The sequence below is a fragment of the Diceros bicornis genome, chromosome 4 (assembly GCF_020826845.1).
Source record: "Diceros bicornis minor isolate mBicDic1 chromosome 4, mDicBic1.mat.cur, whole genome shotgun sequence".
Classification (NCBI taxonomy): domain Eukaryota; kingdom Metazoa; phylum Chordata; class Mammalia; order Perissodactyla; family Rhinocerotidae; genus Diceros; species Diceros bicornis.
In genome coordinates, this window is record NC_080743.1 from 76955610 (window position 1) to 76981978 (window position 26369).

At 41.8% G+C, this 26369-nt stretch overlaps 1 protein-coding gene across 1 annotated transcript in view; it reads right to left on the reverse strand.

The window, feature by feature from the left end:
- KCNH1 (potassium voltage-gated channel subfamily H member 1) overlaps window positions 1-26369 on the reverse strand; it is a 353446-nt gene that overhangs the window by 272551 nt on the left and 54526 nt on the right. Inside the window, exon 6 of the mRNA XM_058539782.1 lies at window positions 7459-7851. Coding sequence (XP_058395765.1) covers window positions 7459-7851 — 393 coding nt within the window. The remainder of the gene's footprint in view (window positions 1-7458; window positions 7852-26369) is intronic.

Genomic DNA, 26369 nt, shown 5'->3' on the forward strand with positions numbered 1-26369 from the left:
GCTTGGAGCGCACTGCCTGGGGAAACACAGTGGGGGTTCCAAGTACACTAAGGGTGGGTCTACCTGGTGATGGAGTTCTCCAGTCACACTGAGGGCTCTGGAGCACAGCCCAGAGGAGCCAGAGAACTGGGTCCAATCAGGGTTCAGGGTGGAGGTTTGGCCAGGCATTAGGACTGAGGGCCAGAGGAACAGGAGATTTGGGGCGGGGGGGCAGGGGGTTGCTTCAGTGCAGTGGGGGAGGTAACAGCCTGACAGCAGTGGGTTTAATGGAACAAGAAGAGGGGAAGTGGAGACACATGTCATTTCCCTCTCATTCTCACCACTGCTGCCTGGCTATGCCTTCAAAATCAAAGCCAGATCATGTCACACATCTAATGAAAAACTTGGATGGTTTCCTTTCAACCACATGGTAGAACATAAACTCGTTGGCAAGACTCTGGGATTCTACCACTGGATCTTGCATCTCTCTCTCACCACTCCTCCCTCCCCCAACGCTGACTCTGCTTCAGACGTAATGAATGCCTTGCTTATCCCCAAAAGCACACCCCTCTGCACATGCTCTCTCCTCTTCCAAGAATGTCCTCCTTATTCCTCACCAGACTAACTCATTATCTCCTCCAGGAAGCCTTCCTGGATTCTCTTGCTAGGCTAAGTGCTCCCCCTTAGTAAGCCATAACACCCAGGGCTGACACCTGGAACAGCACATCTCACATTCTCTGCCAGTGTCTCTTGTCCATGGCCCCCACTAGACTGGGGGTCCTTGAGGAGTTGTATTCCCATCCTCTATCACCTAAGTCAATAAAATTTCTTTAAAGAAGGAACAACCTTAAAGAGGTAACAAGAAAAGTTGGTGGAGAATTAAAAGAGAAGTGGAACTTGGGTTGGCCAGAAAGGAGCCTGGGAGAGGACAGACAGTATGAGAGCAGAGGGCAATCAGGCATTGCAGCCGAGTCTATTATGCTCCAAAGTTGCAACACTCTTGCATTGTCTTAGAGCACCATTAACTTTTACGTTTTTTAAAATTCTGGAATCAGAGTTTCACTGCTGTAAATCACTGCTTCCTGGAAGCCACCTTGGATGAAAAAACGCTCCCACTGGCCACTCCCCTGCTCCTGCACACACACACCCAAGGATGACCATGATTCAGGTGTCTGTGCAGGGTATAGCGCCTACAGTCCAGCCTTCCATCTGAAGCCTCTGCCTGAACAAGAGGCATGTAACCTCCACAATCCTTCACAAACTGTGAGCACAAATCAGGAAGAAGACTGATTTAAAAAAGAAATAAAAATAAGAGGAAAAGTTCTATGCTGGATTCTCCTTGTGGGTGAGAGAGAGGAGACAACAATATTGCCACCATGGGGACAGTGACAACATTGATAACATCACTGAAATCACGCCTCAGCCACTGGCCACTGCTGGCAAATCACCATCATCAAAAGAGAAACACATCCAACAGCAGCACCTTCTGCCGCTAACAAGACGCGCGGATGGAAACTACACGTGTCTGGTTTTGTCCTCTTTTTGCCAACATAATTGGACAGTAGGAATACTCAGCACAAACATAAAAGATAGAAATACCAAGGAAACGAGTATGAAATGTGAGGATCCTATAATAGAATTCCATTCTCCTGTCCGTTATATTATCAGGCATAACAACTTGGATTAAACACTGTCGATTTTTATCCAGGAGATACCACAGGCTGCCAAGACAGGCTGGTCTGCATGCCAGTGTCTCAACTCCTCTCCACTCTCCATGTTCAAGGGACCTAGAGGAGGAGGAAATCCCAGAACAAGGCCTGCACTGATCAGGCTTAAATAACCAACGCTATTCAGTAATGGGTTTTTTTTTTTTTTAATTCCTATTACTGAATAGGTAAACAAATGATGGTACATCCATACAATGGAATATTATTCAGCAATAAAAAGAAATGAGCTATCAGATAGGCCTCAAAAGACATGGAGGAACTTAAAGAAGCCAATAAATGAATGAAGCCAATCTAAATAGGCTACATACTATATGATTTCAACATTACGATATTCTGGAAAAGGCAAAACTATGAAGACAGTAAAAAGATCAATGGTTGCCAAGGGTTAGAGGGGAAGGAGAGATGAATATGTGAAGCACAGAGGATGTTTAAAGCACTGAAACTACTCCGTGTGATACATAATGGTGGACACATGTCATTATCCATTTGTCAAAACCCATAGAACGCATACTACAAAGAGTGAACCCTAACATAAACTATGGACTTCAGCTAATAATAATGTATCAGTATCGGATGTAACAAATGTACCACCCTAATGCAAGATACTAATAATAGGGGAAACTGTGAGTGGTGGAGGCAGTCTGTACTTTCTGCTCTATTTCTCTATAAACCTAAAACTTCTCTGAAAAATAGTCTATTAATAAAAAAATGTTTGCTACTCCAAGCCACAGGGATTGCCTGTATTACAGGGATTCTAGGAAAGAAAAGTCATCCTATGACTTTTAGCTGACATTCCTACCAGCTTTCAGCTGGAGAGCAGAGGAGTTACCTGCATGAAAACTGAAATGGTGTCCATCTACCTAAGTAGAAACCACAGGTGAGGACTGACAACCACAAATTAAGAGAATGAGCAATGTACATGGGTCCAATTTGCTTTCAGCATCAGTGATAAGGAAATCATGGAAGAGCTGGGAATAGTGAACCTAGAAGAACCCGGAGGGGAGCCCACCTGCCAAGGAGAGATAAGCAAGGTGGGCAACCAGCCTTTAGAGTCACTTCCGACCTCCATGCTCACCGTCCAGACCTGCACACATGCACTGCAACCTCGACTTAGGGTCACCCAGGCTGACCACCCAAATCTCTCACCCTCAGCTGTGGGAGAGGGAGGCAGAAAGGGCTATGCCAGGCAACAATTCAGAGAGGGGGGCCCAGGGAATGAAATGCGCAGCCTGGTCCACTCTGTCTCCAGATCTTTGATGAGGCAGCAGCACCTGCAGAGAAAAGCATGGGTCTAGGAGTCAAGAGACCAGAGTCTAGTTTTACTACCTCAAGCCTGCTGCCATCAGGCAAAAGGACCACCTGGCCCTTTCCCCACAGCTGCAGAGCACAGATAATAATACCTGCCCTAGAGCCACAGAAGGTTCCAGCTGGGTTGGACCCATCTTATAGGTGAGGCAAGCAAAGTCCCGGGAGATGAAATGACTTTTGTAAGTTTTCACAGCTGGGTGGCAGAGCCACACCTGGCTGCCACATTGCCTCCCAGTTCAGGGCAGTTTCTTCACTGCCACAGAGCTAGAAGAAAGACAATCTGTGTGCAAGTATTTTGGAAAGTTAAGAGCACTAGATAAAGGGAAGCTGTTGTCAGTGCTATTACCTTTCATCAGCACACTTTGGTCCGGTTCTGCTCTAAGGTGAGCATCTCTCATGAGAAAGGGCTCTTGTCAAGTGTCAGCTGTGTCACCAGCACTAGCTGGTCATGCTGCTGTCTGAGGTGACAGAGCCAGGGATGGAAGGAAATTCTTGGCCTCTTCCAGGCCCCAAGGAACCAGAATTGTGACCTGGAAGATAGCATGATTGGCTCCATTCTCCCCTTTGCACTTCCACACTCCAATGGCAACAAGCAATAACGTTTCCTTAGGAGAGGGAATATGCTTGGTGAATAATAATTTCACCATTAATCCATGAGTTGAAAGAAACTCACTTGGCTTTTGCTTCAGAATACCCATTCCAAGCTTTGGTTCACCCAGTTTCCAGACGTTTTGTCCTCTAACAAGTTTAACTAATGTGCAAACATATTCTCAAACAGCCTCCACAACAGATGATTACCAACAGACTGGGGAATGACGCAAATGTAGGCCATCTACATAAGTGAAACAAGTTGAGCCAAAAGGGGTCATTTGTGTGGCTTAAATCATGGAGAGGGGCTATATCCACAGGGCTCAATTAACAGTTGCTGGCTTTAGCAATTTAACCTGGTTCTTTGTTGACCCAAGCATTGGGTGGGTCCAATCCTTTCATTTTAAGAGCTCCCCTCCACAACACCCAGACCTCCCTTCCAACTCTACACACACACAGACGGCAAAGCCACCACCGCTCATTCCCCACTTCTTTGGTGGTCTCCACTGGGACATAATTCCAATGGCATAATTAGAAGGACACCAGAGAGAATTCTTTTATGAGAAATGAGTCAATAATTTCTTATTTTTCCCCACACTCTCCAAGAGAAAGGGCCTCAAGCAGAGGGAGCTGCAATCTTAGATTAGTGACTACACAACAGTGTAAATAAGAAGATAGCGTGTGGTAAAAGTGAACCCACTGAGCCATTAATCGGAATTCTCCTATCGAGGGGATTTTCCCCCAGCTTAATCCAGGTTTGACGGGTAGGGTGCTCTTCATGACCTCCCTACCTCCTCTAAGCCCCACAGCCATTCATTCCCACTAATTCTATGCTTCCTTTTAACAAAAGGCCTGTGCCTGGAAAACCATGCCAGGTCTGTCCCTTGGCGAACATCTTAAACTGCCCATCTCATCACCAACACTTCCACTGTCCACTTCCCTGTGCCCAGTGCCCAACGTCCCCACCACCACAACCAAGCAAGGGGTGAGCCGCACACATCAGAAGCTTCTTGGTCAGTTTTAACTCAACTGTGTCCTTCAGTGTTTTGTCCCTATTTTATCAACTCTGTCACTGTTAAGAACAGAGAAGAGTCAAAAGCGGACTCATTACTGCTGTGACCATATGATTTGCTGTGCCATCTTGAATGAGTCATATTCCCCCTAAGTCTGCTTCCTTATTTGTGAGATGAAAGAGTTGAACTAGATGACCTCCATGGTCCTACTGGGCTCTGACTTTCAATAGGTCTACTTACCCTAACCTGCTAAGTGCCCTCATCCCAACCTACTTTCCTCCCACCCCCACTGCAGGTAGGAGGTCAGGGTGCTGGGCCTCTTGTTTTTAGAATCAGCTTCTGGAGGTGAGACTAACACATGTGAGATTTTAGAACTCACCAAACTCTAGCTTTGCAGCTAGCAGGGAATTCAAATAATCCACTGCCCAAATGCCATGCCTTCAGGCAAGAAAGGTAGTATTTTCCCCAAGATGTAGGTAGGAAAACTATACTCCAGAAAGGCTAAATGACATGCACATGGTTCCCAGCTGTCCTAATAGGTGATACCAAAAGGACTAGAAGCCAAATCTTCAGTTTCCTCACGATGATCTCCCCTAACACCACCACAAAAGGCATTATTTCCGGTGTTAGCCAAAGCTTTAAAAGGAATTACTAAATATAAAATCAAGTGTTTATGGAAGCAAATCGTAGCTACAGCCCCTTAATATTCATACTATTATTTGTGATCAACAAATGGTAGTAAGGCTTTGATGCTAAACTCTTCACCAACTAGAAAGCTACATATAAATCATGTTTTTCATACCTACAATCTATTTAATGAATCTGGAAATCAGAAGCCATGTCAGGGGTCCTTACAATTAATGACAAAGGAGTTCCAACCCAACATACACAGTGTCTGGGGAGAAGCTCTCTGTTCTGCTAACCTACAAGGTACTTTTAACACATTTACATACGTGTTTATAGCTCTGTCAATGTTTAATAAGAACCCAGGGAAGCCAAAGAACTCTTCTAGATATCTGCAAAATTTCAATGCCATTGCTATAAATAGCAAATGGTTTATTTTAAAAGCTTGCATGGTTTTTTTAAAGTTAAATTTCCTTTCCCATATGTGTGCATAAGAAGCTCTTTTAGTTGAAATAATTCATTTGAATTATCTAAGCCAAAATGATCATATTTTCCTCACTAACTAACATAAAATTTTCTAGAAATGTGTTCACGGAGAAAAATATCATTCCCAACATGTACTAAAATTCACATTTAAAAATCCCAATGTTCACTTTAGGGAGGATTTTCTTCTTGTAAATGATCAGTCTGAACTCATTTAATCCCCCTACAAAATCAACACACACAACCCAGAAAATTATTCCCTGGGACTTTAAAGTATATTAAAACACACCACACAGATAAAAGCAGGGGCTGTTCTAAGTCTAGAGCATCTGAACATCATCTCCTCTTCACTGGAGACAGAAGTGGTAGGTAGTTGGGTTCTCACAAAGGGAGAGGCTAGAGTCCTCACCCACTGCTGGTACTGATCTGAAGGCAGAGGGGCATTGTTATGCCACCAGCAAGACATAGAGTCACTGGCCAGGTCCTGTTATCCTGGCAGGGAGCTGACTGTTTCTTCCAACTATCTCAAGGCTGAGTCCCACTAGCCCTTCAGCCCTGAGAACGTGTTTTCCCGTAACTCTGCCTCCAGATGGCTTCCTGGATTACCCGCTCAGTTAACAGCCCAGCCAGACTGAGACCTCTGGGACTCTCTGTAATGTGAGGCAAGGAGGGCCCATTGCCATATGAGACTGAAGGTTGACCAGATGAACTGCCTTATCTTAATCCATCTGGAGTGTCAACTAAGGAGTAGGAAAAAGGAAGAAAAATCCCCATAGAACACTTAAACCAGATAAGAATTTGACATTTTCCTTTGCAATGACTTGACATCCTTGCTTTTTCAAAGGGGAAAATCACTTTAACCAGCCCAGCGGCCCAGCCCCTTCCTGCTGCAACAGGTCCCAGGCACCTATTCACTGACTGTTTACGCGTGTCCTGATTCCAACACATTTACAGGGTATTTATCGTCTTTTAATTCTTTCCATGGCCTGCAGGACTAAGAGTACAAACAGTGTAATCCAATAACAACCCTACTCCTCTTACCACAAGAGCCTGACTTAACCATAGCCTGACGACCTCCACAAATTTAGGCAAGGAAGAAGCATGGAAAACTGAATGCCACAGGTCACCTCCAAAACTCATTTTAGCAGAGAAACAACTCATTCTTTTCCAACATTTACCAAAAAAAAAAAAAAAAAAGCAAGCAAGCAAATATGGGGGAAAATAGCGTCTCTGTTGCCAAGAGTTAATTAGCTATGAAACAGCCAGAGGTCAGCAGCAGATGATAGAAAAGTCCCCATAATTATAATAATGAATAGGTAGACATTCAGCAATTGCATACCGAGTGAAAGATTCACCAGCACAGTGACAATGCATGCCTGCTTCTGCAGCCCCACCACCCCCGAGCCAGCGGCTTGCACTCCATGTGGAGTAGGAGGGAAGCCTTTGGTCTCTTCCACATCCATTCACTGACATGCAGGGTGTCCCAGCCTCCAGAGGACAAGAACAGCAGGCGAGGATATTTATCAAGCATGCTCCCTCTGCTCCGGACATCAGTCATGCTAGTTCCCACCCGTTCAATTACTCTTCTGTTGACCACCCACATTTAATTCAGCTTTAAAGACATGACAACAAGGTCTGAGATTTGAGGGATGTACCTGACTCTCTCTCCCCTCCAGGGGTGGTGGAATCTGATCAGCAAAACCAATCTTCCCTGGATCACCCATAAAGGCACTAACCTCATCCACGTTCTCAAAAGCGTTGATGACATCATAGGGCAAACAGGACAGAAGGTCAATCACAAACCACGTCTTCAGGTAGTTCATGCGGATGAGTTTGGGGTCGGAAATCACCTCCCCTGCTGGTCCAACAAAGGTAGTATGAAAATTCAGCACAATGTCCACCAAGAAGATGACATCCACGATGCTATCCACAACCAGCCAGGCCACATTGTTCTGCCTGGTTTTAAAGGAGACATTGTAAGGGACCAAGATGGCTGTGTAGAAGGTTAAGATCAAGATGATCCAATCCCACGTGGTCTTAAAAACACAGTAATGTAAGATGATGTGAGGGGGAGTCTTTGGTGCCTCTTGCTTGTATTGGGGAAGGATGTCTGAGCCCAGCTGCAGGACCTGTACAGGAAAACATGGCCAAGAGAACACTGCGTTAGGATTTCATTGCAAGCATCTAACCAGTCAGCATCCGTCATTGACAAATACTCATGACACTCCAGATAGATCATTAGGTGCAAGAACAGGTACTGGAGGGGTATGGGAGAATGGAAGTGAACATTATAATAAATAATCATAATGAAACAACGACAAACTATCATTTGGCTTCCTGTGAGCCAAGAATTGTACTAAATACTTCACATATATTTATCATCTCACTTAATTTTAAACACAACCTTGTTTTATTAGCCAATTATTATTCTAGGTGACAAGTGATAAACTGAGGCTCAAGAGAATTAAGCAACTTTTCTCAACAAATATTTATTGCTGTGTGCCAGGAACTGTTATAGACACTGGACATACAGCAAGGAAGAAAATAGCACAATTTCTTCTCTCATGGAGCTGAGCCTAGTAGACAAATCAAAATAATTTCAAATTGTGATAAGAACTAAATAAGAGGCGGGGGAGACGCAGTGATTTGATAGCATGTGACTTGATGAATGGAGGAGGCAGAGTGTTTGAAGGGAAATCTGAATGACAACAAAGAATCAGCCATTCAAACTTGTGTGGAAAAATTATCTGAGGCAGAGAGCATAACTGATGTAATGACCCCCAGGTGGGACAAGCTTGATAATCTCAGGAAAAGAAAGAATTCCAGTGCGACTGAAGCATGCTGAATGAGGGGAAAGGGATGACGATGAGCTCGACGCAGAAGCAGAAACCAGACCAAACAGGATCTAGTGGACTCTGAGAAGGTGTTGCATTTTATTCTCAGTATTTCTGAGTATAACAGGAGGGTTTTAAGCAGGAGAATAATAATCTGATATATGTTTTTAAAAGATCACCCTGGCTGCTATATAAATAATGAATTGAGACAAAAAGTTAGAGGGAAGAACAGAATCAGGGAACCTATTATAACAGCCTGGGAAAAAAGATGGTGTGATGGAGAAAAGTAGTCTGTTTTTGGATATATTTTTGAAGTAAACCAGCTGGACTTGCTGATAGCTAGAAAGCAAAGAAAAGGAAGCAATGAAAGGTACCCACTACTTTATTCCAAAAACTCAGCACAGTAGCTGGTCCAAAGTAGGCACTACAGGAAGGTTTTTAAGTGACTGACTGAACTCCAAGGTCATACAGTTAGCAAAAGATGGAACCAGGATCCCAAACTAGGTCTAGCTGGATTAAAAACACATGCTGTTCCACATCGAGGTTACATTTTCCTAACTAACATAACAGGTTTTTAAGGAAGCAGACTCAGTGAAAGATGAAGTCCAGAGAAGCTTGGCTCCAAGAAAGTATCACAGATGGGTTTCACCCTCAATAGTCAAAGGCAAAAAGCTATGCTTTCAGAAGACAGGCCAAGTTGGGAGAGACTATCACCCCACCAGCCGCTCCTCTGTGCCGCTTACAGGTTCTTATAAATCTCTAGGTGAAACGTCCTCTTGTGTCATGGGAACTTCTTTTTTCCTCCAGAGGTTAAAGACCGCTTAGTGAATATAAAATAACCTGAATAGCCCTGCTCTCCATATGGTTGCCCCAGGCCTTAAAAGGTGAGCAAAAGCAAACTAGAAATCCAGAGTGCCCAGTGTGCATTTTTGGGTATGGGAATGGTTTCCACTCCTCCCACCAATGCACAGGGCTCTTCTAGGCCTGGGATTTTCATTTCTCTCCCCATGAAAAGGAATTTATACGAGGGTGATTAAGAAAGCTTGGGCCCTGAGACCTCAGGCAGGAAAAAGGATTGACCTGTAAGAATAAAGCAAGTAAAATTAAACTGAATAGGACTTCTGCTTCCAGAAAGATGGAGTAGACATACATTTCCCTATTCCTCCCTCTAAATATAACTAATAGCCCTGGACATTATACATAAGGTAAATATAAGAAGACTCTGAAAGGTGGAGATAGGAAAGCAAACTGGCTAGGAACAACACAAGGGTGAGTTCCCCGGGTTTGCATTTTGCCTCATATATTCCCACACTTGGAGCTGAAGAAGCCAGCAATCTAGAAACATCAATGGGTACAGACAAAAAAGTCTCAACAAAAGCTCGCTCTCTCTAGCAAAGAACTGGGAAACAGGCAGCCTCAAAAGACAGAAAACTTTTAGATAATAACCACTCTACCACAGCCAAACACTGATTCCAAAAGCTGACTGACTTCCAGAAAAGCTGATTCCAAAACTAGACAAAGACAGTATAAAAAAAAAAAAAAGAAAACTACAGACCAGTATCTCCCATAAATATAGATGCAAAAATCCTTAACAAATAGTAGCAAATAGAATTCAGCAATAAATAAAAAGAATGACCAAGTAGGGTGCATTCCAAGGGTGGAAGCCTGAATCAGCATTCCAAAATCAATCAATGTAATTCACCGTATTAACAGGCTAAAGAGAAAAATCACATGATCATATCAATGGATGTAGAAAAAGCACTTGACAAAATTCATCACCCATTCATGATAAAAACTCAGAAAAAATAGGAAGAGAGGGGAACTTCTTCAACTTGATAAAGAGCATCTATGAAAAACCTACAGCTAACATCATATTTAACAGTGAAAGACTGAAGGCTTTCCCCCTAAGATCAAGAACAAGGCAAGATATCAGCTTTCACTACTCTTGTTCAACACTGAACTCTTATTCAATAAGGCAAAAAAAATAAAAGAAAAGAACAGGTATGCAGATCATGAAGGAAGAAACAAAACTATCCCTATTTGCAAATGACATAACGGTGTACACAGAACATCCCAAGGAATGTACATATAAACTTATGTATGTCACATAATACAGGATAAATTCACAAAAATCATTGCATTTCTATATACTAGAAATAAACACCAAAATTATACAATACCATTTATAATCACTCAAAAAATACTTAGATGTAAGTTTAACAAAACATGTACAGGATTTGTATGCTGAAAACAACAAAATACTGATAAAAGTGATCAAAAAAGATATAAATAAATGGAGAGACATACTGTGTTGGTAAATTAAAAGACAATGTACTAACGATGTCCATTCTCTCCAAACTGATATACAGATTTAGCACAGTTCCTATCAAAATGCCAGCAAGAGTTTTTGTAAATATAAAATATACACAAGATTATTCTAAAATTTATACGGAAAGACAAAGGAACTAGAATAGCTAAAACAATTTTGAATAAGAAGAATAAATAGGAGGAATCAGTCTAGCCAATTTCAAGACTTGATATGTACCTACAGTAATTAAGACTGTGTGGTATTGATAGAATAATAGACTTATAGGTTAATGGAACAGATAGAAAACCCAGAAATAGACCCACACAAATATGCCCAGTTGATTTTTGACAGTGGTACAAAAAGTAATTCAGTGGAGGAAAGGCAGCCTTTTTAACAAACGGTGCTGGAGCAAAGGACATTCATAGGCAAAAATATAAACCGCAATATAAGTCTCACATCTTATATAAAAATGTCAAAAAAGGATCTCAGAATGGATTCAAATGGATTACCAATTTAAATGTAAAACGTAAAACCATAAAACTTTTAGAAAAAAACATAGGAGAAAATCTTCAGGGTCTAGGGCTAGGCAAAGTGTTCTTAGACTTGACACCAAAATCACAATCCGTAGGAAAAAAAAACTGATAAATTGGACCTCATCAAAATTTAAAACTTTTGCTCTGCAAAAGGCTCTCTTAGGAGGATGAAAAGACAAGCTACAACTCAGAGAAAATATTTGCAAATCACAGATGGAATAAAGAAGTAGTATCTAGAATATATAATTTACAATATATAATCTCAAAACTCAACAATAAAAAACAAACAATCCAATCAGAAAATGAGGAAAAAGCACGAATGGACATTTCACTCAAGAAGATATACAGATGGCAAATAAGCACATGAAAAGATGTGCAACGTCATTAGCCATTAGGGAAATGCAAATTAAAACTACAATGGGATGGATGTGACGATGGAAATTAAACTTTTGCTAGTGAACACGATGAAACATATATAGAAGCTGAATTATAATGATATAGACCTGAAATCTATATAATGTTATAAACCAATGTTGCCTCAATTAAAAAAAAAAACTACAATGAGATATCACTACACACCTATCAGAATGGCTAAAATAAAAAATATGATAACACTAATTGCTGGTAAGAATGCAGATAAACTAGATCACTCATATCTTGCTAGTGGAAATATAAAGTGGAACAGCCACTCCAGAAAAGAGTTTTGCAGTTTATTAAACAACTAAATATGTAACTACCATATGATCCAGCAATTACACTCCTGGGCATTTATCCTAGAAAAATGAAAACATATGTTCACCCAAAAACCTGTACATGAATGTTCAAAGCAACTTTATTCATAATAGCCAAAAACTAGAAACAACCCAGATGTCCTTCAACAGGTGAGTGGTTAAACAAACTGTGGTACATCCATACCATAGAATACTATTCAGCAATAAAAAGGTACAAACTACTGATACATGCAACGTGGATGAATCTCCAGAGACTGAAAAAAACCAATCCCCAAAGATAATATACTGCATGACTCCATTTATATAACATCTTTGAAATGGCAAAATTATAGAAATAGAGAACAAATTAGTGGTTGCCATGGGTTTAAGGAGGAGGTGAAGGCAGGAAAGAAGTGAGTGTAGCTATAAAAAGGCAACATGAGGAATTCTCGTGGTGATGGAAATGTTCTGTATCTTGACTGTACCAATATCAGCATCTTGGTTGTCATATTGTAGTATAGTTTTGCAGGAAGTTACCATCAGGGGAAACTGAGTAAAGAGCACATGGGATCTCTTTGCATTATTTTTTATAACTGCATATGAATTTAAAAGTTATCTCAGAATAAGAAGTTTAACTTTAAAAAAGTGTCAACTGAACATGAATTACAAGCATTGTAAAGAAGGCATCCTGGGCATTCAGCTAAGAGAAAGGCAGGGGGAAAGAGAGCTGAGTTATCTAGGGGTTTATTGTATCTTTGCAAAATACAGTCTGGGTGATAAGACTATTCAGCAAGAACTCAAAAGAATCCACAAGTGAGCAGCCACCTGCTGACTGTACACCAAAGTCGCCTGGAGCTCCACGGTTCTGGATAACAAGCCCTCAGGAAAAAATGCCCTTTCAGAGAAAAATGGCTGTTCCTGTGACAGTCTGATATAATCCATAATTATTTCTAAGTGGATTTCCCATTCTGATGCTTTCCAGGACACTATTAGGTCCTGCTTGAGTGAGGCCTGAGTCAATAGTGTCTTCATACCTCCCAAAATGCCAGGTTGACCACAGCCTCTTCCCCTGCTGCTATTCCTACAACATGTGTTCAAAGGAGATTGACAGAGGCGCTAGGCTAGACAAGGAGGGTTGTTGGGGCTCGTATTCAGTTTCTCTCTTCTCATCTCTGGGATGCAGCCTTGTGCATTGAAACTATACAGTATCTGCATTCTAAGAGCAGACTTAGACGCTAGGATATTTGATAGGGATAAATGTGAGACATTCACTGCCAAATCTTTATGTTAAATGCTATGAATGATTCCTGTAAGGCCAAGCTTTTACAGTCTGACTTGAGATCCTATATATTTCACTCTCATATTAACTCTTTAGCAGAAGAAGAAGATGGAAATTCCATGGGGTTCTTCACTACAGAAAATCCATACTCATGAGAAAAATTGCCTGACTAAAAGAGTATTTTGTGTCCAGGTAACTATCCGACTCTAATAAGTCTTTTCAGAGTACAGTGACAAATGATTAATTATTCATGTTGATCAGAAAGATTCCCATGAGACTGACCCACCTCCCTCCTCAGCAGTGTGTGTTGGAATGGATTCAGACCAGGACAACAACGGCTCTGATGAGCTCCATGACTGCCATCCTCAGGAGAAAAAGCTTTCTCAGGGTCATTCAGAATATCATTATCTGGAGAGGGGCTAGTGTCCTCCCAAGGGAGGAAGTCTCTGGGTACAGAGTCAAGAGATAGGACACCGACCTTGTGTCCAGCCATAGTGAGCTTACCCAATGTTAGATGCTCAGTGACACTTCAAAAGCTTTGCAGAAAAATAGCTTCACCAAACATGGAGACAGAATGATCTGGTGTAGTGGTCCTGGTGACCACAGCAGTCAGTCCTCTCCCTCACCTCTTTTCTGAGCTTATCAGTATGAGCATGTGCTTCTGTTCCTTCCATTTGATTAGTCTTGTACAGTGCAAGCTTCCAAAGGCAGAGAGCTGGCAGCTCTTCCAGAATGCGCTTCCTAAGAGTGGGTTTGTGTCTGTCCTATATGCGCAATCAGACTATGAGTCCCCCCAATGCAGATACTACTGCTCCTAGTGTAATGTCACTAGTCACCCTCTCCCTGTCCCTCCTCCTACAACACCCAGTCCCAGGCTCTGCCCACAGGAAGTGCTCATTACAGGTCATTAAAAATTAGGCCAAAGAATGCTCATCTTGAAGACTGATTCTGGAAGGTAAATAGAGTTAGGGCTTTTTCCAAGACGAAGAATAGGGAAATCAGACTATCACATTTCTCTAGCACTTTTACTTCCAAAGTCCCCTATTGTATTTTTGAATCCTCTTAATCACCTCATGAGGGAGTTCTACAGATGAGAAAATGGAGGTTCAGAGAGGTGATGTGACTCACCCTGAGTCACACCAGGGGTGAGTAAGCAGAGAGCTGGGAGTACAAGCCAGGCTGCCAGCTCTAAGCCTTCGAGTCTTTTCACTAATCTATTTGTATAGCCTAAAATACCTTTCACGGCACACTGACATACATCGTCACATCTCATGCAACCTCATGAGATGGGAAGGCTGGTATTTTTCTTATTTTACAAATTCAGAAAATAAACCCAGAAGGTAAATGGTTTGCTCATAGCCATACGCAGATGACAAAACAGGCCCTTAAGCCCAAGCCCAGCTTCCTAATTCGATGCTTTTCTTCTATTGTATACTGACTCTTGATAAACTACAGCTTTTGCACAGGACCTCTGAATGATGGCAACATGCCATCCTGTCATCTTCTGAAGCCAGCTTCCCATCAAAGGCAGCATCTTCCATTGTGGACCTCCTCCAGGACTTCTCAATGAAAGTCCAAAACCAGCCACACTGGCCAGAGCTGTCTCCCTGAAGAGCAACTACCCCGTCCCCAAGCCACTCCTAGCTAGACTGAGAAAGAAACAGGACAAAACTACACTTCCCCTGAAACCCTCCCCTGTCAAGTGATAGTCGCCATGCAAAATGATTTTTGCTGACGTGGATCAGAGAACACAGTGTCTCAGTCTAAGTTCTTAAGCGCTATTCTCTGCTACAGCTCACTCTTAGCTCATGTTTTTGCCTTATGAATCACTGAAAAAAAAAAAGGTCCAGAGAGAGGCTCCTGAATCTTCCAATGGTCACATAACTACAAATCGGCTTCTTCCCTCACCCACCTACCTCCTTCCTGTTTCAATGGAGGAAGGCCCTCCTTCTACCAAAGGCCACTTCCTCTCATATGTTCTGAATCTCATCCTTCTCCCCGTCCTCAAGTCCTTTACACCCAGCTCCCTCCCCCAGTGATTCTCTCTCTTTTCATTCCATCAACCTCTCCTTGGACACAGAATCATTCCATCAGCATCTTCAGATATCAATCAACTCTGCTTCCTGCTAAACTCTTTTTGCTGTTCTCCTTTATAGCCAGACTTCTTGAAAGAGTAGTCTAAACACAATGTCTCCACTTTGCCCCTCCAAACATGTTCCACACACCCCAATCTGACTATGGCCTCCACTCTCTAATGAAATAGCTATTGTCAAGGTCACCAACAATCTCAATGTTGCTAAATCCAATGAACAATTCCATCTGATCTAACTCACCCTCTCAGCAGCTTTTTACAGATTTTTACACATCTTCCTTCATGAAACACTCTCTTTGCTTGGCTGTCTTAATGCCGCTCTTTCCTGCTGTGGTACCACAAAGGTGTGCAGCTCAGATTGCCCTGCAAGAAAACCTCCAGAACTAATCCATCAGGGAGTTCTGTTGCCTCTACCACCAAATACATATAACTTAGGATCCATTCACTATTCTCCTACTTACTTCTGCAGCTCCACCCAATGCACCATCCCCTCTCTCTGCAGTATGGCAGCGGCTTCCCAACCTCTCCTTACTGCCACTCTGGCCCTCCTCAAATTCATACACCATAGAGCAACTTGTACTCGATCCTGTCACTTCCCTGATCAAAACCCTCCAGCTCATCACACTGAACTTCAAACAAGATCTACATTGTTGCTGTGACCTACAAGCCCGTGTATCTTTCCAACTCACCTAAGCCCTGTACCCTCTCACCCACCACTCTCTCCCACCGGCTTTCTGCAAAAATATCAAAGCTCTTTTCCCACCGTGGAGCAGCTCAAACGCTCCTCCCCTACATGAATGAGTTCTTCTCAACCCTTAGGTCTTGGCATAAGTGTCATCTCCTCACAGAGGCCTTCCCTGACCAGCCTATCTGAAATAGACTCTCTGCCACCTCCTTTCCTCTGTTACTTTCTATCATATCACCAGGTTTGTACCTTTCATAGCATTCATCAGGAATTATAATAACACATGTATCTGTTTATTTACTTGTTTACAGGTGTCTCTCCCACTAGATTGTAAGCTCCATAAGGGCAGGGTGTTTGTCTTCTCACCACCATATAGACAGTCCGTAGCACTGTGCCCGGCGCATAGTAAGTGCTTAACAAAAGCTACTTGAATGAATGAAGGACCAGCTGAACAGTTAAAACCAAAGAGGCTATAAAAGAAGACCCAAATAATAATATAATTCTTGACAAAAAGACAATATCAAGAATGTTCTTAGAACACTACAATAACCATAATAGAAACAAAAGAGAATATGTTATATCTTAAGGCCATATTCCAATTATACGTACTGTCATGAAAAAATAAAAATAAAAACCAGAGTCCACATATACCACTTAACAGCACGAAAGTTTCCAGCAGATGCCCTTCCCCAGGTAGTATGGTATCAGTATCATTTATTGAGTGCTCATTGTATGCCCTACCCTGAGCTAGTAAGCCCTTTACATAGGTTAATGCATTTAATACTCACAACTCTGTGAGGTACATACTATTATCACCTCCATTTTACAATGAAGAAACTGAGGCTCGGGGAAGTAAAGTAGGTTGTCCAAGGCCACAAAGGTTTTAAGTGGTACAGACAGTGTTGAAAACCTTGTCAAGTTTAACACCAAGGTCCATGCTTTTAACTTCTGTGCTCCTATGCCAGGTTCCGGGCTGAGTACTTTACATGCAAAATACAACTTAATCCTTACAACAACCATGTGAGGTAGATATTGGTCTTTATTTTATTTTATTATTTTTTTTTTCTGTGAGCAATACTAGCCCTGAGCTAACATCTGTTCCCAATCTTCCTCTTTTTGCTGAGGAAGATTGGCCTTGAGCTAATATCTGTGCCCATCTTCCTCTATTTTATATGTGGGACGCCTGCCACAGCATAGCTTGATGAGCAGTGCGTAGGTCCATGCCCGAGATCTGAACCTATGAACCCCAGGCCACCAAAGCAGAGCACGTGAACTTAACCACTACACCCCCAAGCTAGCCCCTGGTCTTTATTTTATAGATAAGAAAAATGATTCCAGGGAAGCTGAGTAAGTTGCCCAAAACCACAAAGCTAATTAAGTGGTGAAGCTGAGATTCAAACCCAAATCTAATTCAAAAACCCATAGTCTAAACCAGCGCTAACCAATGGAGATATGATGCAAGCCACAAATGTGAGTCTTCTATGTAATTTTAAATTTTCTAGTACCCACATAAAAAGAAGTAAAGGGAAACAAGTCAAATTAATTTTAGTATTTTAACCCAATAATTTAACCCAATATATCCAAAATATTATCACTTCAACGTGTAATCAATATAAACAAATATTAGCAAGATATTTTACACTCCTTTTTTCACACTAAGTTTAAAATCCGACGTGTACAATGTAACTTACTACACCTCTCAATTCAGCTGAATTATACCCTAGTTGCTTAATAGCCACATGCGGCCAATGGCCACCATACTGGACACATAAGTCTAAACCACGATATTATATTGCACCATAAGAATATCCTGAGCCAACTTAAACAAATGTAGGCATTGGTCTCCAAAGGAGACTGGGAATGGATAAACTATCCACACACCAGACAACAAACAATGTTAAAAATGTGGACCACAAACATGTGTGTACAAGTAAATGTGTGCAACACGGGGAGGTGAGGAGAAGAGAGGACATGTTAGAAAACGAAGGGATAGCTGGGGAAACCATTAGAGAGGGGGCTGCAAACACACTAAGTCAATCAAGATAGAGCTCTTGCAGGCTGAGCTTGGCAGAGCCTCAGTCTGGAATCCTCCATCTTGGCTTCATAGCTAATCAACCTTGAGCAAGGCAAGGTCTCCATGCCTCAGTTTCCTCACCTGAACAATGAAGCTAATACCATTTACACCAGATGGACATTGTGAAGGTCAAAGAATATAGACAGAAATATGTGTGTATGAATATGTATAAATCTATAAATTCTTCTTGTAAATGGCGAAGCAGTATTCAAACACTCATATTTTTGAGCAAATAAAGGAAAAGCTTGGTTCAGGAGATTCTGGATGAGAATCAGGAAGGCGCCAGCAATCAGCTCATGGAATACGTTTCTTTTACCTAAAGGCCTTGGCTTCCTCAAGGATTGGGGACGAAGAATGACAGAACTGAAATGGCTTGGGAAGAAAGGAGGACTGATAAAGTAAATTTATTTGGGGAAAAAAAGGACAAAATGGCCTCACAGACTCCATCAATTCTATGGACCCTTATAGTCTCCTAATAAAAACAACCATGGACACTTGGACACCAAAAGTTACCCACAAAGATCCAAAGATCCCACAGTGTAGAAGAGAGGAGAGATTGAAAACAAACTATTAAAATATAATGCAAGAAGTGGTAAGAGATGCCTAGATAAAGTACTTACAGAGAAAAGGAAGAGAGACAATGAATTGACTTAGGTAGTCAGGAAAGACTTAGGTGTGAGGCGACTCTCAAGATCTCCCTTGAAGGACAGGCCACACACAGACAAAACTCAGGCTTTAAATTCAAGTATTGACATTTTCAGCAGACAGTACGTGCAAGGCTTAGACGTGTGAAGGAAGAGCTCAGTGTAGGAGGAGCCTGATGTGGCTGAAGCATAGGAGTTGTTGGCTTTTTGTTGTTGTTGTTGTTGTTGTGTTTTAGAGGGTCTAGAGAGGGCAAAATTGGGAAATGAAGCTAAATATAAGGGAGAGGGAAGGCAAGTCTTGACACGCCCTTTATGCAAAGGCAAGAATTTTAAGTAAGGGAGGTTCACAATCAATTGCTCTGTGCGAAGGTAACTGGGCATCAGTGTGGAAGAAGGATCAGAAGAGGCAAGACTGGAAGCATGAGGAGGCCTGCTAGGAGACACTGCAGAACTCTGGAAAAGAGAGGATGTGGGCTGGAACTGAAGAGTAGCACTGGACAAGGTTGTGGGCAAACTCTAATGTCTCCCTGGGGGCTTGAAGACCTGGCCAGTCCAGCATGGCCAGGATGGGCCCTAACAAGGGTTGGAGGGGCCAGCAGCCTCAAGATCGCCATCTCACGGGGAGTATCAGTCATCTCTTTGGATGATGGCAGCAGAAGAAACCAGAGTCAAATACTGAGAATTTCCTCTTTGAGAGTGGCCCTCTCACCACTTTGCCCTCCAAACTGGCTTCACTGATCATTTAAGGACACAGACAGAGCACCCACCCCAAACACCACCATCACCATCATCCCCCACAACTGCCTCAAACATCCTCTCTTTGTGAGTGAAGAGAAACCTTGGTTCTCTAAACCCCTTACTCCAGGCACAACCCCTCCCTGAGCACCTCTGTGTGTGTCTCTTTCCCTCTCCCTAAGTACAGCTCCAAAAACCTCCCCTGTTTAGAAGCAGTGTGGGTTTTTATGACTAAAAAGCGAGGGCAAACTCAGTCCCCGCCAGAAAAAGCACATTCTAAGAAAAAGGGAGAACTGGATGTTAACGAGGCTGCGAATGAAGCTCTAGCCACAAAATAAAGCCTGATTTGGGATTTCAGACATCCCGAACTAAACAACCGCTTAATTCCTGTCATAAACACCCTTCTCCATAAACCAGGCGGGCTCTATTCTTAGAACTTTTTCCATGATGCACTTGTTCTTTAATGGAAGAGATAAAGGCAGTGGGAAGCAATTAAAAGCATTAACCCATATACTTTGTCACAGTCGAGTACCAACCCACATGACATCTTCACAAATATAAGCCCATACTGAAATGCAATGGGGCAACAATCTTGGTTTCTTCCTATTTTGCTGAGAAGTACTTCAGTTGTATTCTTTTAACTCTTTATTTTGAAATCGTCAGCTAGATTTTTTAAATTCAAGTATTGAGAATTAGTGATGAGGTTGAGTCATGGAAATGTTGCCATCATTATCAAATCAGCTACAAATAGTTGTCCATGATCCATGATTAAGGCAGACAACTTTCATGAGGGGAAGAAAGGGTTAGATGTGAAAGGGAATCAATATTTACTGAGGACCTATTAAGTGTCAGGCACTGAACTAGGTGCTTGCTTCCTTCTTCCTTCATTCATTTAATGAACATTTATCAAGCACTTTCTATGTGTTGGCACCGTGTTCGATGGTAGAGGTGTAGAATAAACACAAGAGACACTGCCCCTGCCTTCATGGACTTTTAATCCATTGGAGGAGGCAAATATTAAACAACAGCATTCCCAGGGGCATGAGTATTCAAAGAGGAAATTGCACACGGCGAGGAGGGCTTCTGAAAGGAAGGCCTAACTGGGGCAAGGCCTCGCAGGGGAGGTGTGATGTCTACACGAGAATTGAAGAATGGGTAGGAACAAGCCCAACCGAGAGACGAAGCAAGAGATCGCAGGCATACACAAAGGGCAGGTTCAAAGCCCCGGGGGCAAGAGCAAGTTTGACAAGCGTGAGTGCCACCTGGCTGACACTGTGAGCGGAAAGCTGCCAGACGAGGCTGGAGAGGTGAGTTGGGTCTTATAAGTCACAACGCAAATTTTAAATTTATCCAAAGAAATAACAAGATGACATTAAAGGATTTTAAAGCAAGGAGTAATAAGATCAGACTTGTCTTTTAAAGCACCACAAATCCTCACAACAATCTTTCAAGGTAGGTTGTATCCTTGTATCATGAGGATGAGAAAAGATGAGTTTAGCTAAGTAACTTTTATAAAGTCACAGAGCTGGAATGTAGCGCAGTTTTGGATGAGGATTCAGGTCAGTCTGACTCCAAATCCCCTTCTCTTTCCACTACATCATCCTGTCTCTAAGAAAAGAAAAAGAAAAAGCTGCAGAAAATCCTTAAACTTCATTTCAGCTGATCATTTCTAACTTTTTTTTACGAAAATCAAGTTTAGAGTTGATCCCTGGCATCAATGAACATTTGGGTTTTCCCCTGCCTACCTTCAATAAACAAGGTTTACTAAAAGATAATAAATACATACACAAAACAGCCCTCCTGGGAAAAAAGCAGAGAATCCCCCCATAAGACCCCAGCCCTCAGAAAAGAGAGCACTGACCAGAAGGAACTCCACAGCCCCTGAGTGCATGTGGGGCAACCAGGCAGAGGTGGCCTGCAGGGCCAGAAGACAATGGGAAGGCCATTAGTCCAGCCACACTTTCCAAGCTCACCTTCAATGTGCCATCAAGTGGTCATTCAAAACACCTCCAGTAATGACATACTACTGCAAGCACAGCCTATTCCATACCGAGACAGTTCTGAGTATTTAAAAAGACTGTTTATGAGAGGCAAAATGAACTCGAAACCCAGGTACTTGTGCCAGAGGCTACTTTTGCCCAAGTTACTTTCCTCTTCAAAGCAAAAAGATACTACATGGGTGGTGAGACGCCACGAGAGTGTTGCCCCTTTTCCCTGAGTCTGAAGAGCCAGATGAAGTCAACACCCAAGAAGCAAAAAAAGAGGAGTAGGAAATCTCAATTTCAAGGCACACTGAGCCTGTTTCTAAGAAAAAGGATAACACCATCTTTGCTCACATACATCCCGGCAGCCACTCCTGGGGATTCTGGCCTGTGAGACTGGAAAACTAGGGACCCTGACACAGACTCAGCCTGGACGTACCCACCTTCTGCAATCTCTCAGCAGAGGACAGTGCTCCTGGGCATGTGGCTAGTAAGCCTGGCTGTGCATGTGTTCAATAAGTTAACTTCAGTTCTCTGCATCTCTGTCCAGCTGCCTGCGGAGACGGTTGGCTCAGCACCGTCACATGCTCCTCACGCATCTCCTACTCATGGGCGGTTCTGGCAGCACTTTCATGCATGTAAGGAAGGCGTCCTCTATATTTATCAGACAAAATCCTTCCACAGTTGATAAAAAATAGATGCTCTTCCTTTAAAAATTAATTAAAATCTTAAAATTTAAGACTGAGTAAAACAATTGATAGCAATGAATATTGATAACGGTGAAAGAAGAAAGAAACTGGCAGTTGTAATTAGCCAGTGATAACTTGTACAACCTTGTGTGAACTTTGGCAGTTTCTACCCAGTTTTAAATGTTCATACTCTCTTTCTCCTTAATTCTACTTCTTGTACTCTACCTAGTAATGTCGTCAAACTAGCACAAATATTTAGAGAGCTAACAATCAATAGAGTAGACAAAGCAAATATGGTAAGCCGTCCATTTATACCAAACACATTGTGTTTAAAAATTAAAACAAACATTTAAAAGGAAATAGTAAAGTTCAAAATCTCAGGTACCAGAAACATAAGAGGAACATAAAACCAAAGCAGCCAGTAGGAGCTGAAACCAAAGAGCCCAGGAGTTTTTCAGAAGCAGAGATAATCAGAACTGGATATGCACTGTAGGGGACAGGAGGGGACCCATGTGCTCTTGCTGGAGTGACAAAGGACTGCCCTGCCAGAGAAACATGGAACCGAAACCCTCTACCCCATATCTCAGAGATATAAAAAGGAAACTGGCCATCTGTCTGGACCGTTGGGTAGAAAAAGAATTACCTGTGAGAAATCAGAACCCCAAGTATGTGCCATATATGAGTGTGGCACCAGAATTCACACTAATCACATGGTTGGGAGTCCCACAGGGCTAAAACTTTTACAGAAAAGCTGGTCTGAACCAGGTGAAACGTTATGGTATATAGCACAGGCAAACTCAGTCACCACATCCAGATGTTTCACCAACTGGGGACCCAACAGATGCCCACCAAAAACCTCGAGTTGTAGATAAGCTCACCACAAGAGGAAATTAAAGACCAAGAGAGAGAATTTACAGTAGGTCCACATTTGGGGGCTGGCCCCATGGCCTAGTGGTTGAGTTTGGTGCACTCTGCTTCGGCAGTCTGGGTTTGGCTGCTGGGCACAGACCTATACCACTTCTCGGCAGCCATGCTACGGTGGCAACCCAAATACAAAATAGAGGAGGATTGGCACAGATGTTAGCTCAGGGCAAATCTTCCTCAGAAAAATGAATGAATGAAGGAATGAAGGAATGAAGGAATAAAATATGTCTGCATTTTTAAAGCAATAAGAAAGGAAGAAATGTTAGCAGAATTCAGTTAGAAAATGGGCAAGAGACGTGAACGAGCATTTCACCAAAGAGGATATATAGTTGGAAAACAAGCTCACAAAAAGATGTTCAACATCTTTAGCCATTACTAAAACTCAAATTAAGACCACAATGAGATACCACCACACACTTATTAGAAATAGTTAAAATTTAAAAAGTGGCAATACCAAATGCTGGCAAGGATGTGGAGAAACTGGATGTCTCATATATTCCTGATGGGAATGTAAAATGATACAGCCAACTGCAATTAGCAAATAGTTTGGCAGCTTCTTGTAAAACTAAATATACACTTACATGCATATACAAACACATAGACACACATACACACAAACACAAATGAGTGCATATAAAAACTAGCGAAATCCAAATATGATCTTTAGTTTAATTAACAATATTCTACACACGTCTATTTCCTGTTATATAAGATGTCACCATTTGGGGAAGTTTGGTGGAGGGTACAGGACACTTTCTGTACTAATTTTGCAACTTCTTGTGAGTCTGTAATTATTTCAAAATAAAAAGATCTCAAAAATCAATGTTGGGTGTAAAACACAAGTTTTAAAATATCACAATATGATATCATTTGTGCAAATACATTTTAAAAAACTACACAAGCACACTATATGTGTTTTACAGATAAATATATAAGTAATAAAAATATTAAAACATCAATAACAATGAGACCCACAACTTCAGGGTAGTGATTACCTCCGGGAATAAGTTCTAAGATGACCTCAACATTACCTGTAATATTTTAATTTTTAAAGAAGAATTTGAAGTGAGAAATTGTCAGCATTTACTATCTACACACTACAAATAAATGAATGCTTGTTAAATTACTCTCTACTACTCTGAATGTTTGGAAGATTTCTAAATTAAAACCAAAAATACACATACAAGGAGGTTCACTGAAGCATTATCTATAACGACCAAAGATTGGTAACAATCTAAATACCCATCAACAGGGAGAGAGCTAAATAAATTTGGATATAGTCATGCAATGGAATACAAAGCAACCATTAAAAAGAATGAAGGATATGTGCTCTTATGAAATATCCCAAATACACTAGTAAGTGAGAAAATAATATGTATATACGACCACATTTTTGTTAAAAAAAATAAATATCAGGGGTAGGCCCTGGGGCCTAGCGGTTAAGTTCAGCGTGCTCCACTTCAGCGGCTCGGGTTCGGTTCCCAGCCACGAACCTACACCACTCCATCGCTGGCCATGCTGTGATGGCAACCCACATACAAAATAGAGGAAGATTGACACAGATGTTAGCTCAGGGCAAAACCTCCTCAGCAATAAATAAATAAATATCAATATCAATATCTGAACCTTGTAAAAAAACACATTGTTTAAAAACAGTTACTTCCAAGAAACAGGGGGTATTTCACTTTTTACTTCATATACCCCTATGTTTTATTTTTTTTTTATTTTTTTTTTATTAATTTATTTATTTACTTTTTCCCCCCAAAGCACCAGTAGATAGTTGTACGTCATAGTTGCACAGCCTTCTAGTTGCTGTATGTGGGACGCGGACTCAGCATGGCCAAAGAAGCGGCGCGCCGGTGCGCGCCCGGGATCCGAACTCGGGCCGCCAGCAGCGGAGCGCGCCCACTCAACTGCCAAGCCACGGGCCGGCCCCCACCCCTATGTTTTAAAATTGGATAAAGAACCTGTTTTATTTCTGAAAATTGAGAATTTTTTCTTATTGAGATATAATTGACATATAATGTTAGTTTCAGTTGTACGACATAATGATTCATTTTTTGTATATATTGCAAAATGAATACCACAATAAGTCTAGTTAACATCTGACACCACACACAGTTGCAAATCTTTTTTTCTTGTGATGAGAACTTTTAAGAACTACTTTCTTAGCAACTTTCAAATACACAATACAATATTATTAACTAAATAGTCATCATGTTGTATATTACATCCCCAGAACTTACTTATTTTATAACTGGTAGTTTGTACCTTTTGACCTCCTTCACCCATTTCACCAACCCCCACCCCCAACCTCTGGCAACCATCAATCTGCTCTCTGTATCTATGAGTTCCAGGTTTTTTCTTTTTTCTTTTTTCTTTAGATTCCACATACAAGTGAGATCATGTGGTATTTCTTTCTCTTGCCTGACATATTTCATTTGGCATAATGCCCTGGAGGTCCCTCCACATTGTTGCAAATGACAAGATGTCCTCCTTTTGAGAAACTTTTTTAAAGGGATATGAAGAACCAAAAATCAAAATTGAATATTAAACTAATTGGTTGAGCATATATTATACACCAAAGTGTTTGCATTCAGAACTTCCCTCACTCTTCACAAATCCATGGGTACATAATTATTCTCATTTGAACTTAGTTCCTCCATTTGAAGAGAAGGAAGAGGAGGAAATGGAAGCTCTTAGAGGTGAAATGACTTGCCCCAAATCACACAGGTAAGTAAGCTGTCAAGTGGGTTGTAACCTTTAATGCTGTTTCAGCCCACTACTGTCACCTACATGAAAAACAGCAGCACATACGGCATTTACAGATCTCCTTACAATGAGATGGTGAGTATCATGAGCTGTGAGCTGGGCCACTACTCCCCGTGACGCGGCTGAATGGATGTGCCTGTGCCCCAGCCATCACAATTGCATGTCTCAGATTATATCTTGACCTGGCTCCCTCATAGGGAAGAATGAGAAGACATGACAGGAAAAGGTGGTTTCCTTTCCCCTCCACATCTTCCCCCAAGCTGTTCCATGGAGAGAGAGGCTGGCAGCAAAGAGTGGTCCCATCCAGACCAAACCCCAGCAGAGTCACTCCTGCATCAAGACCACAGAGTGAACCCTGCTGAGCAGGAGTGATGCTCTTACATACA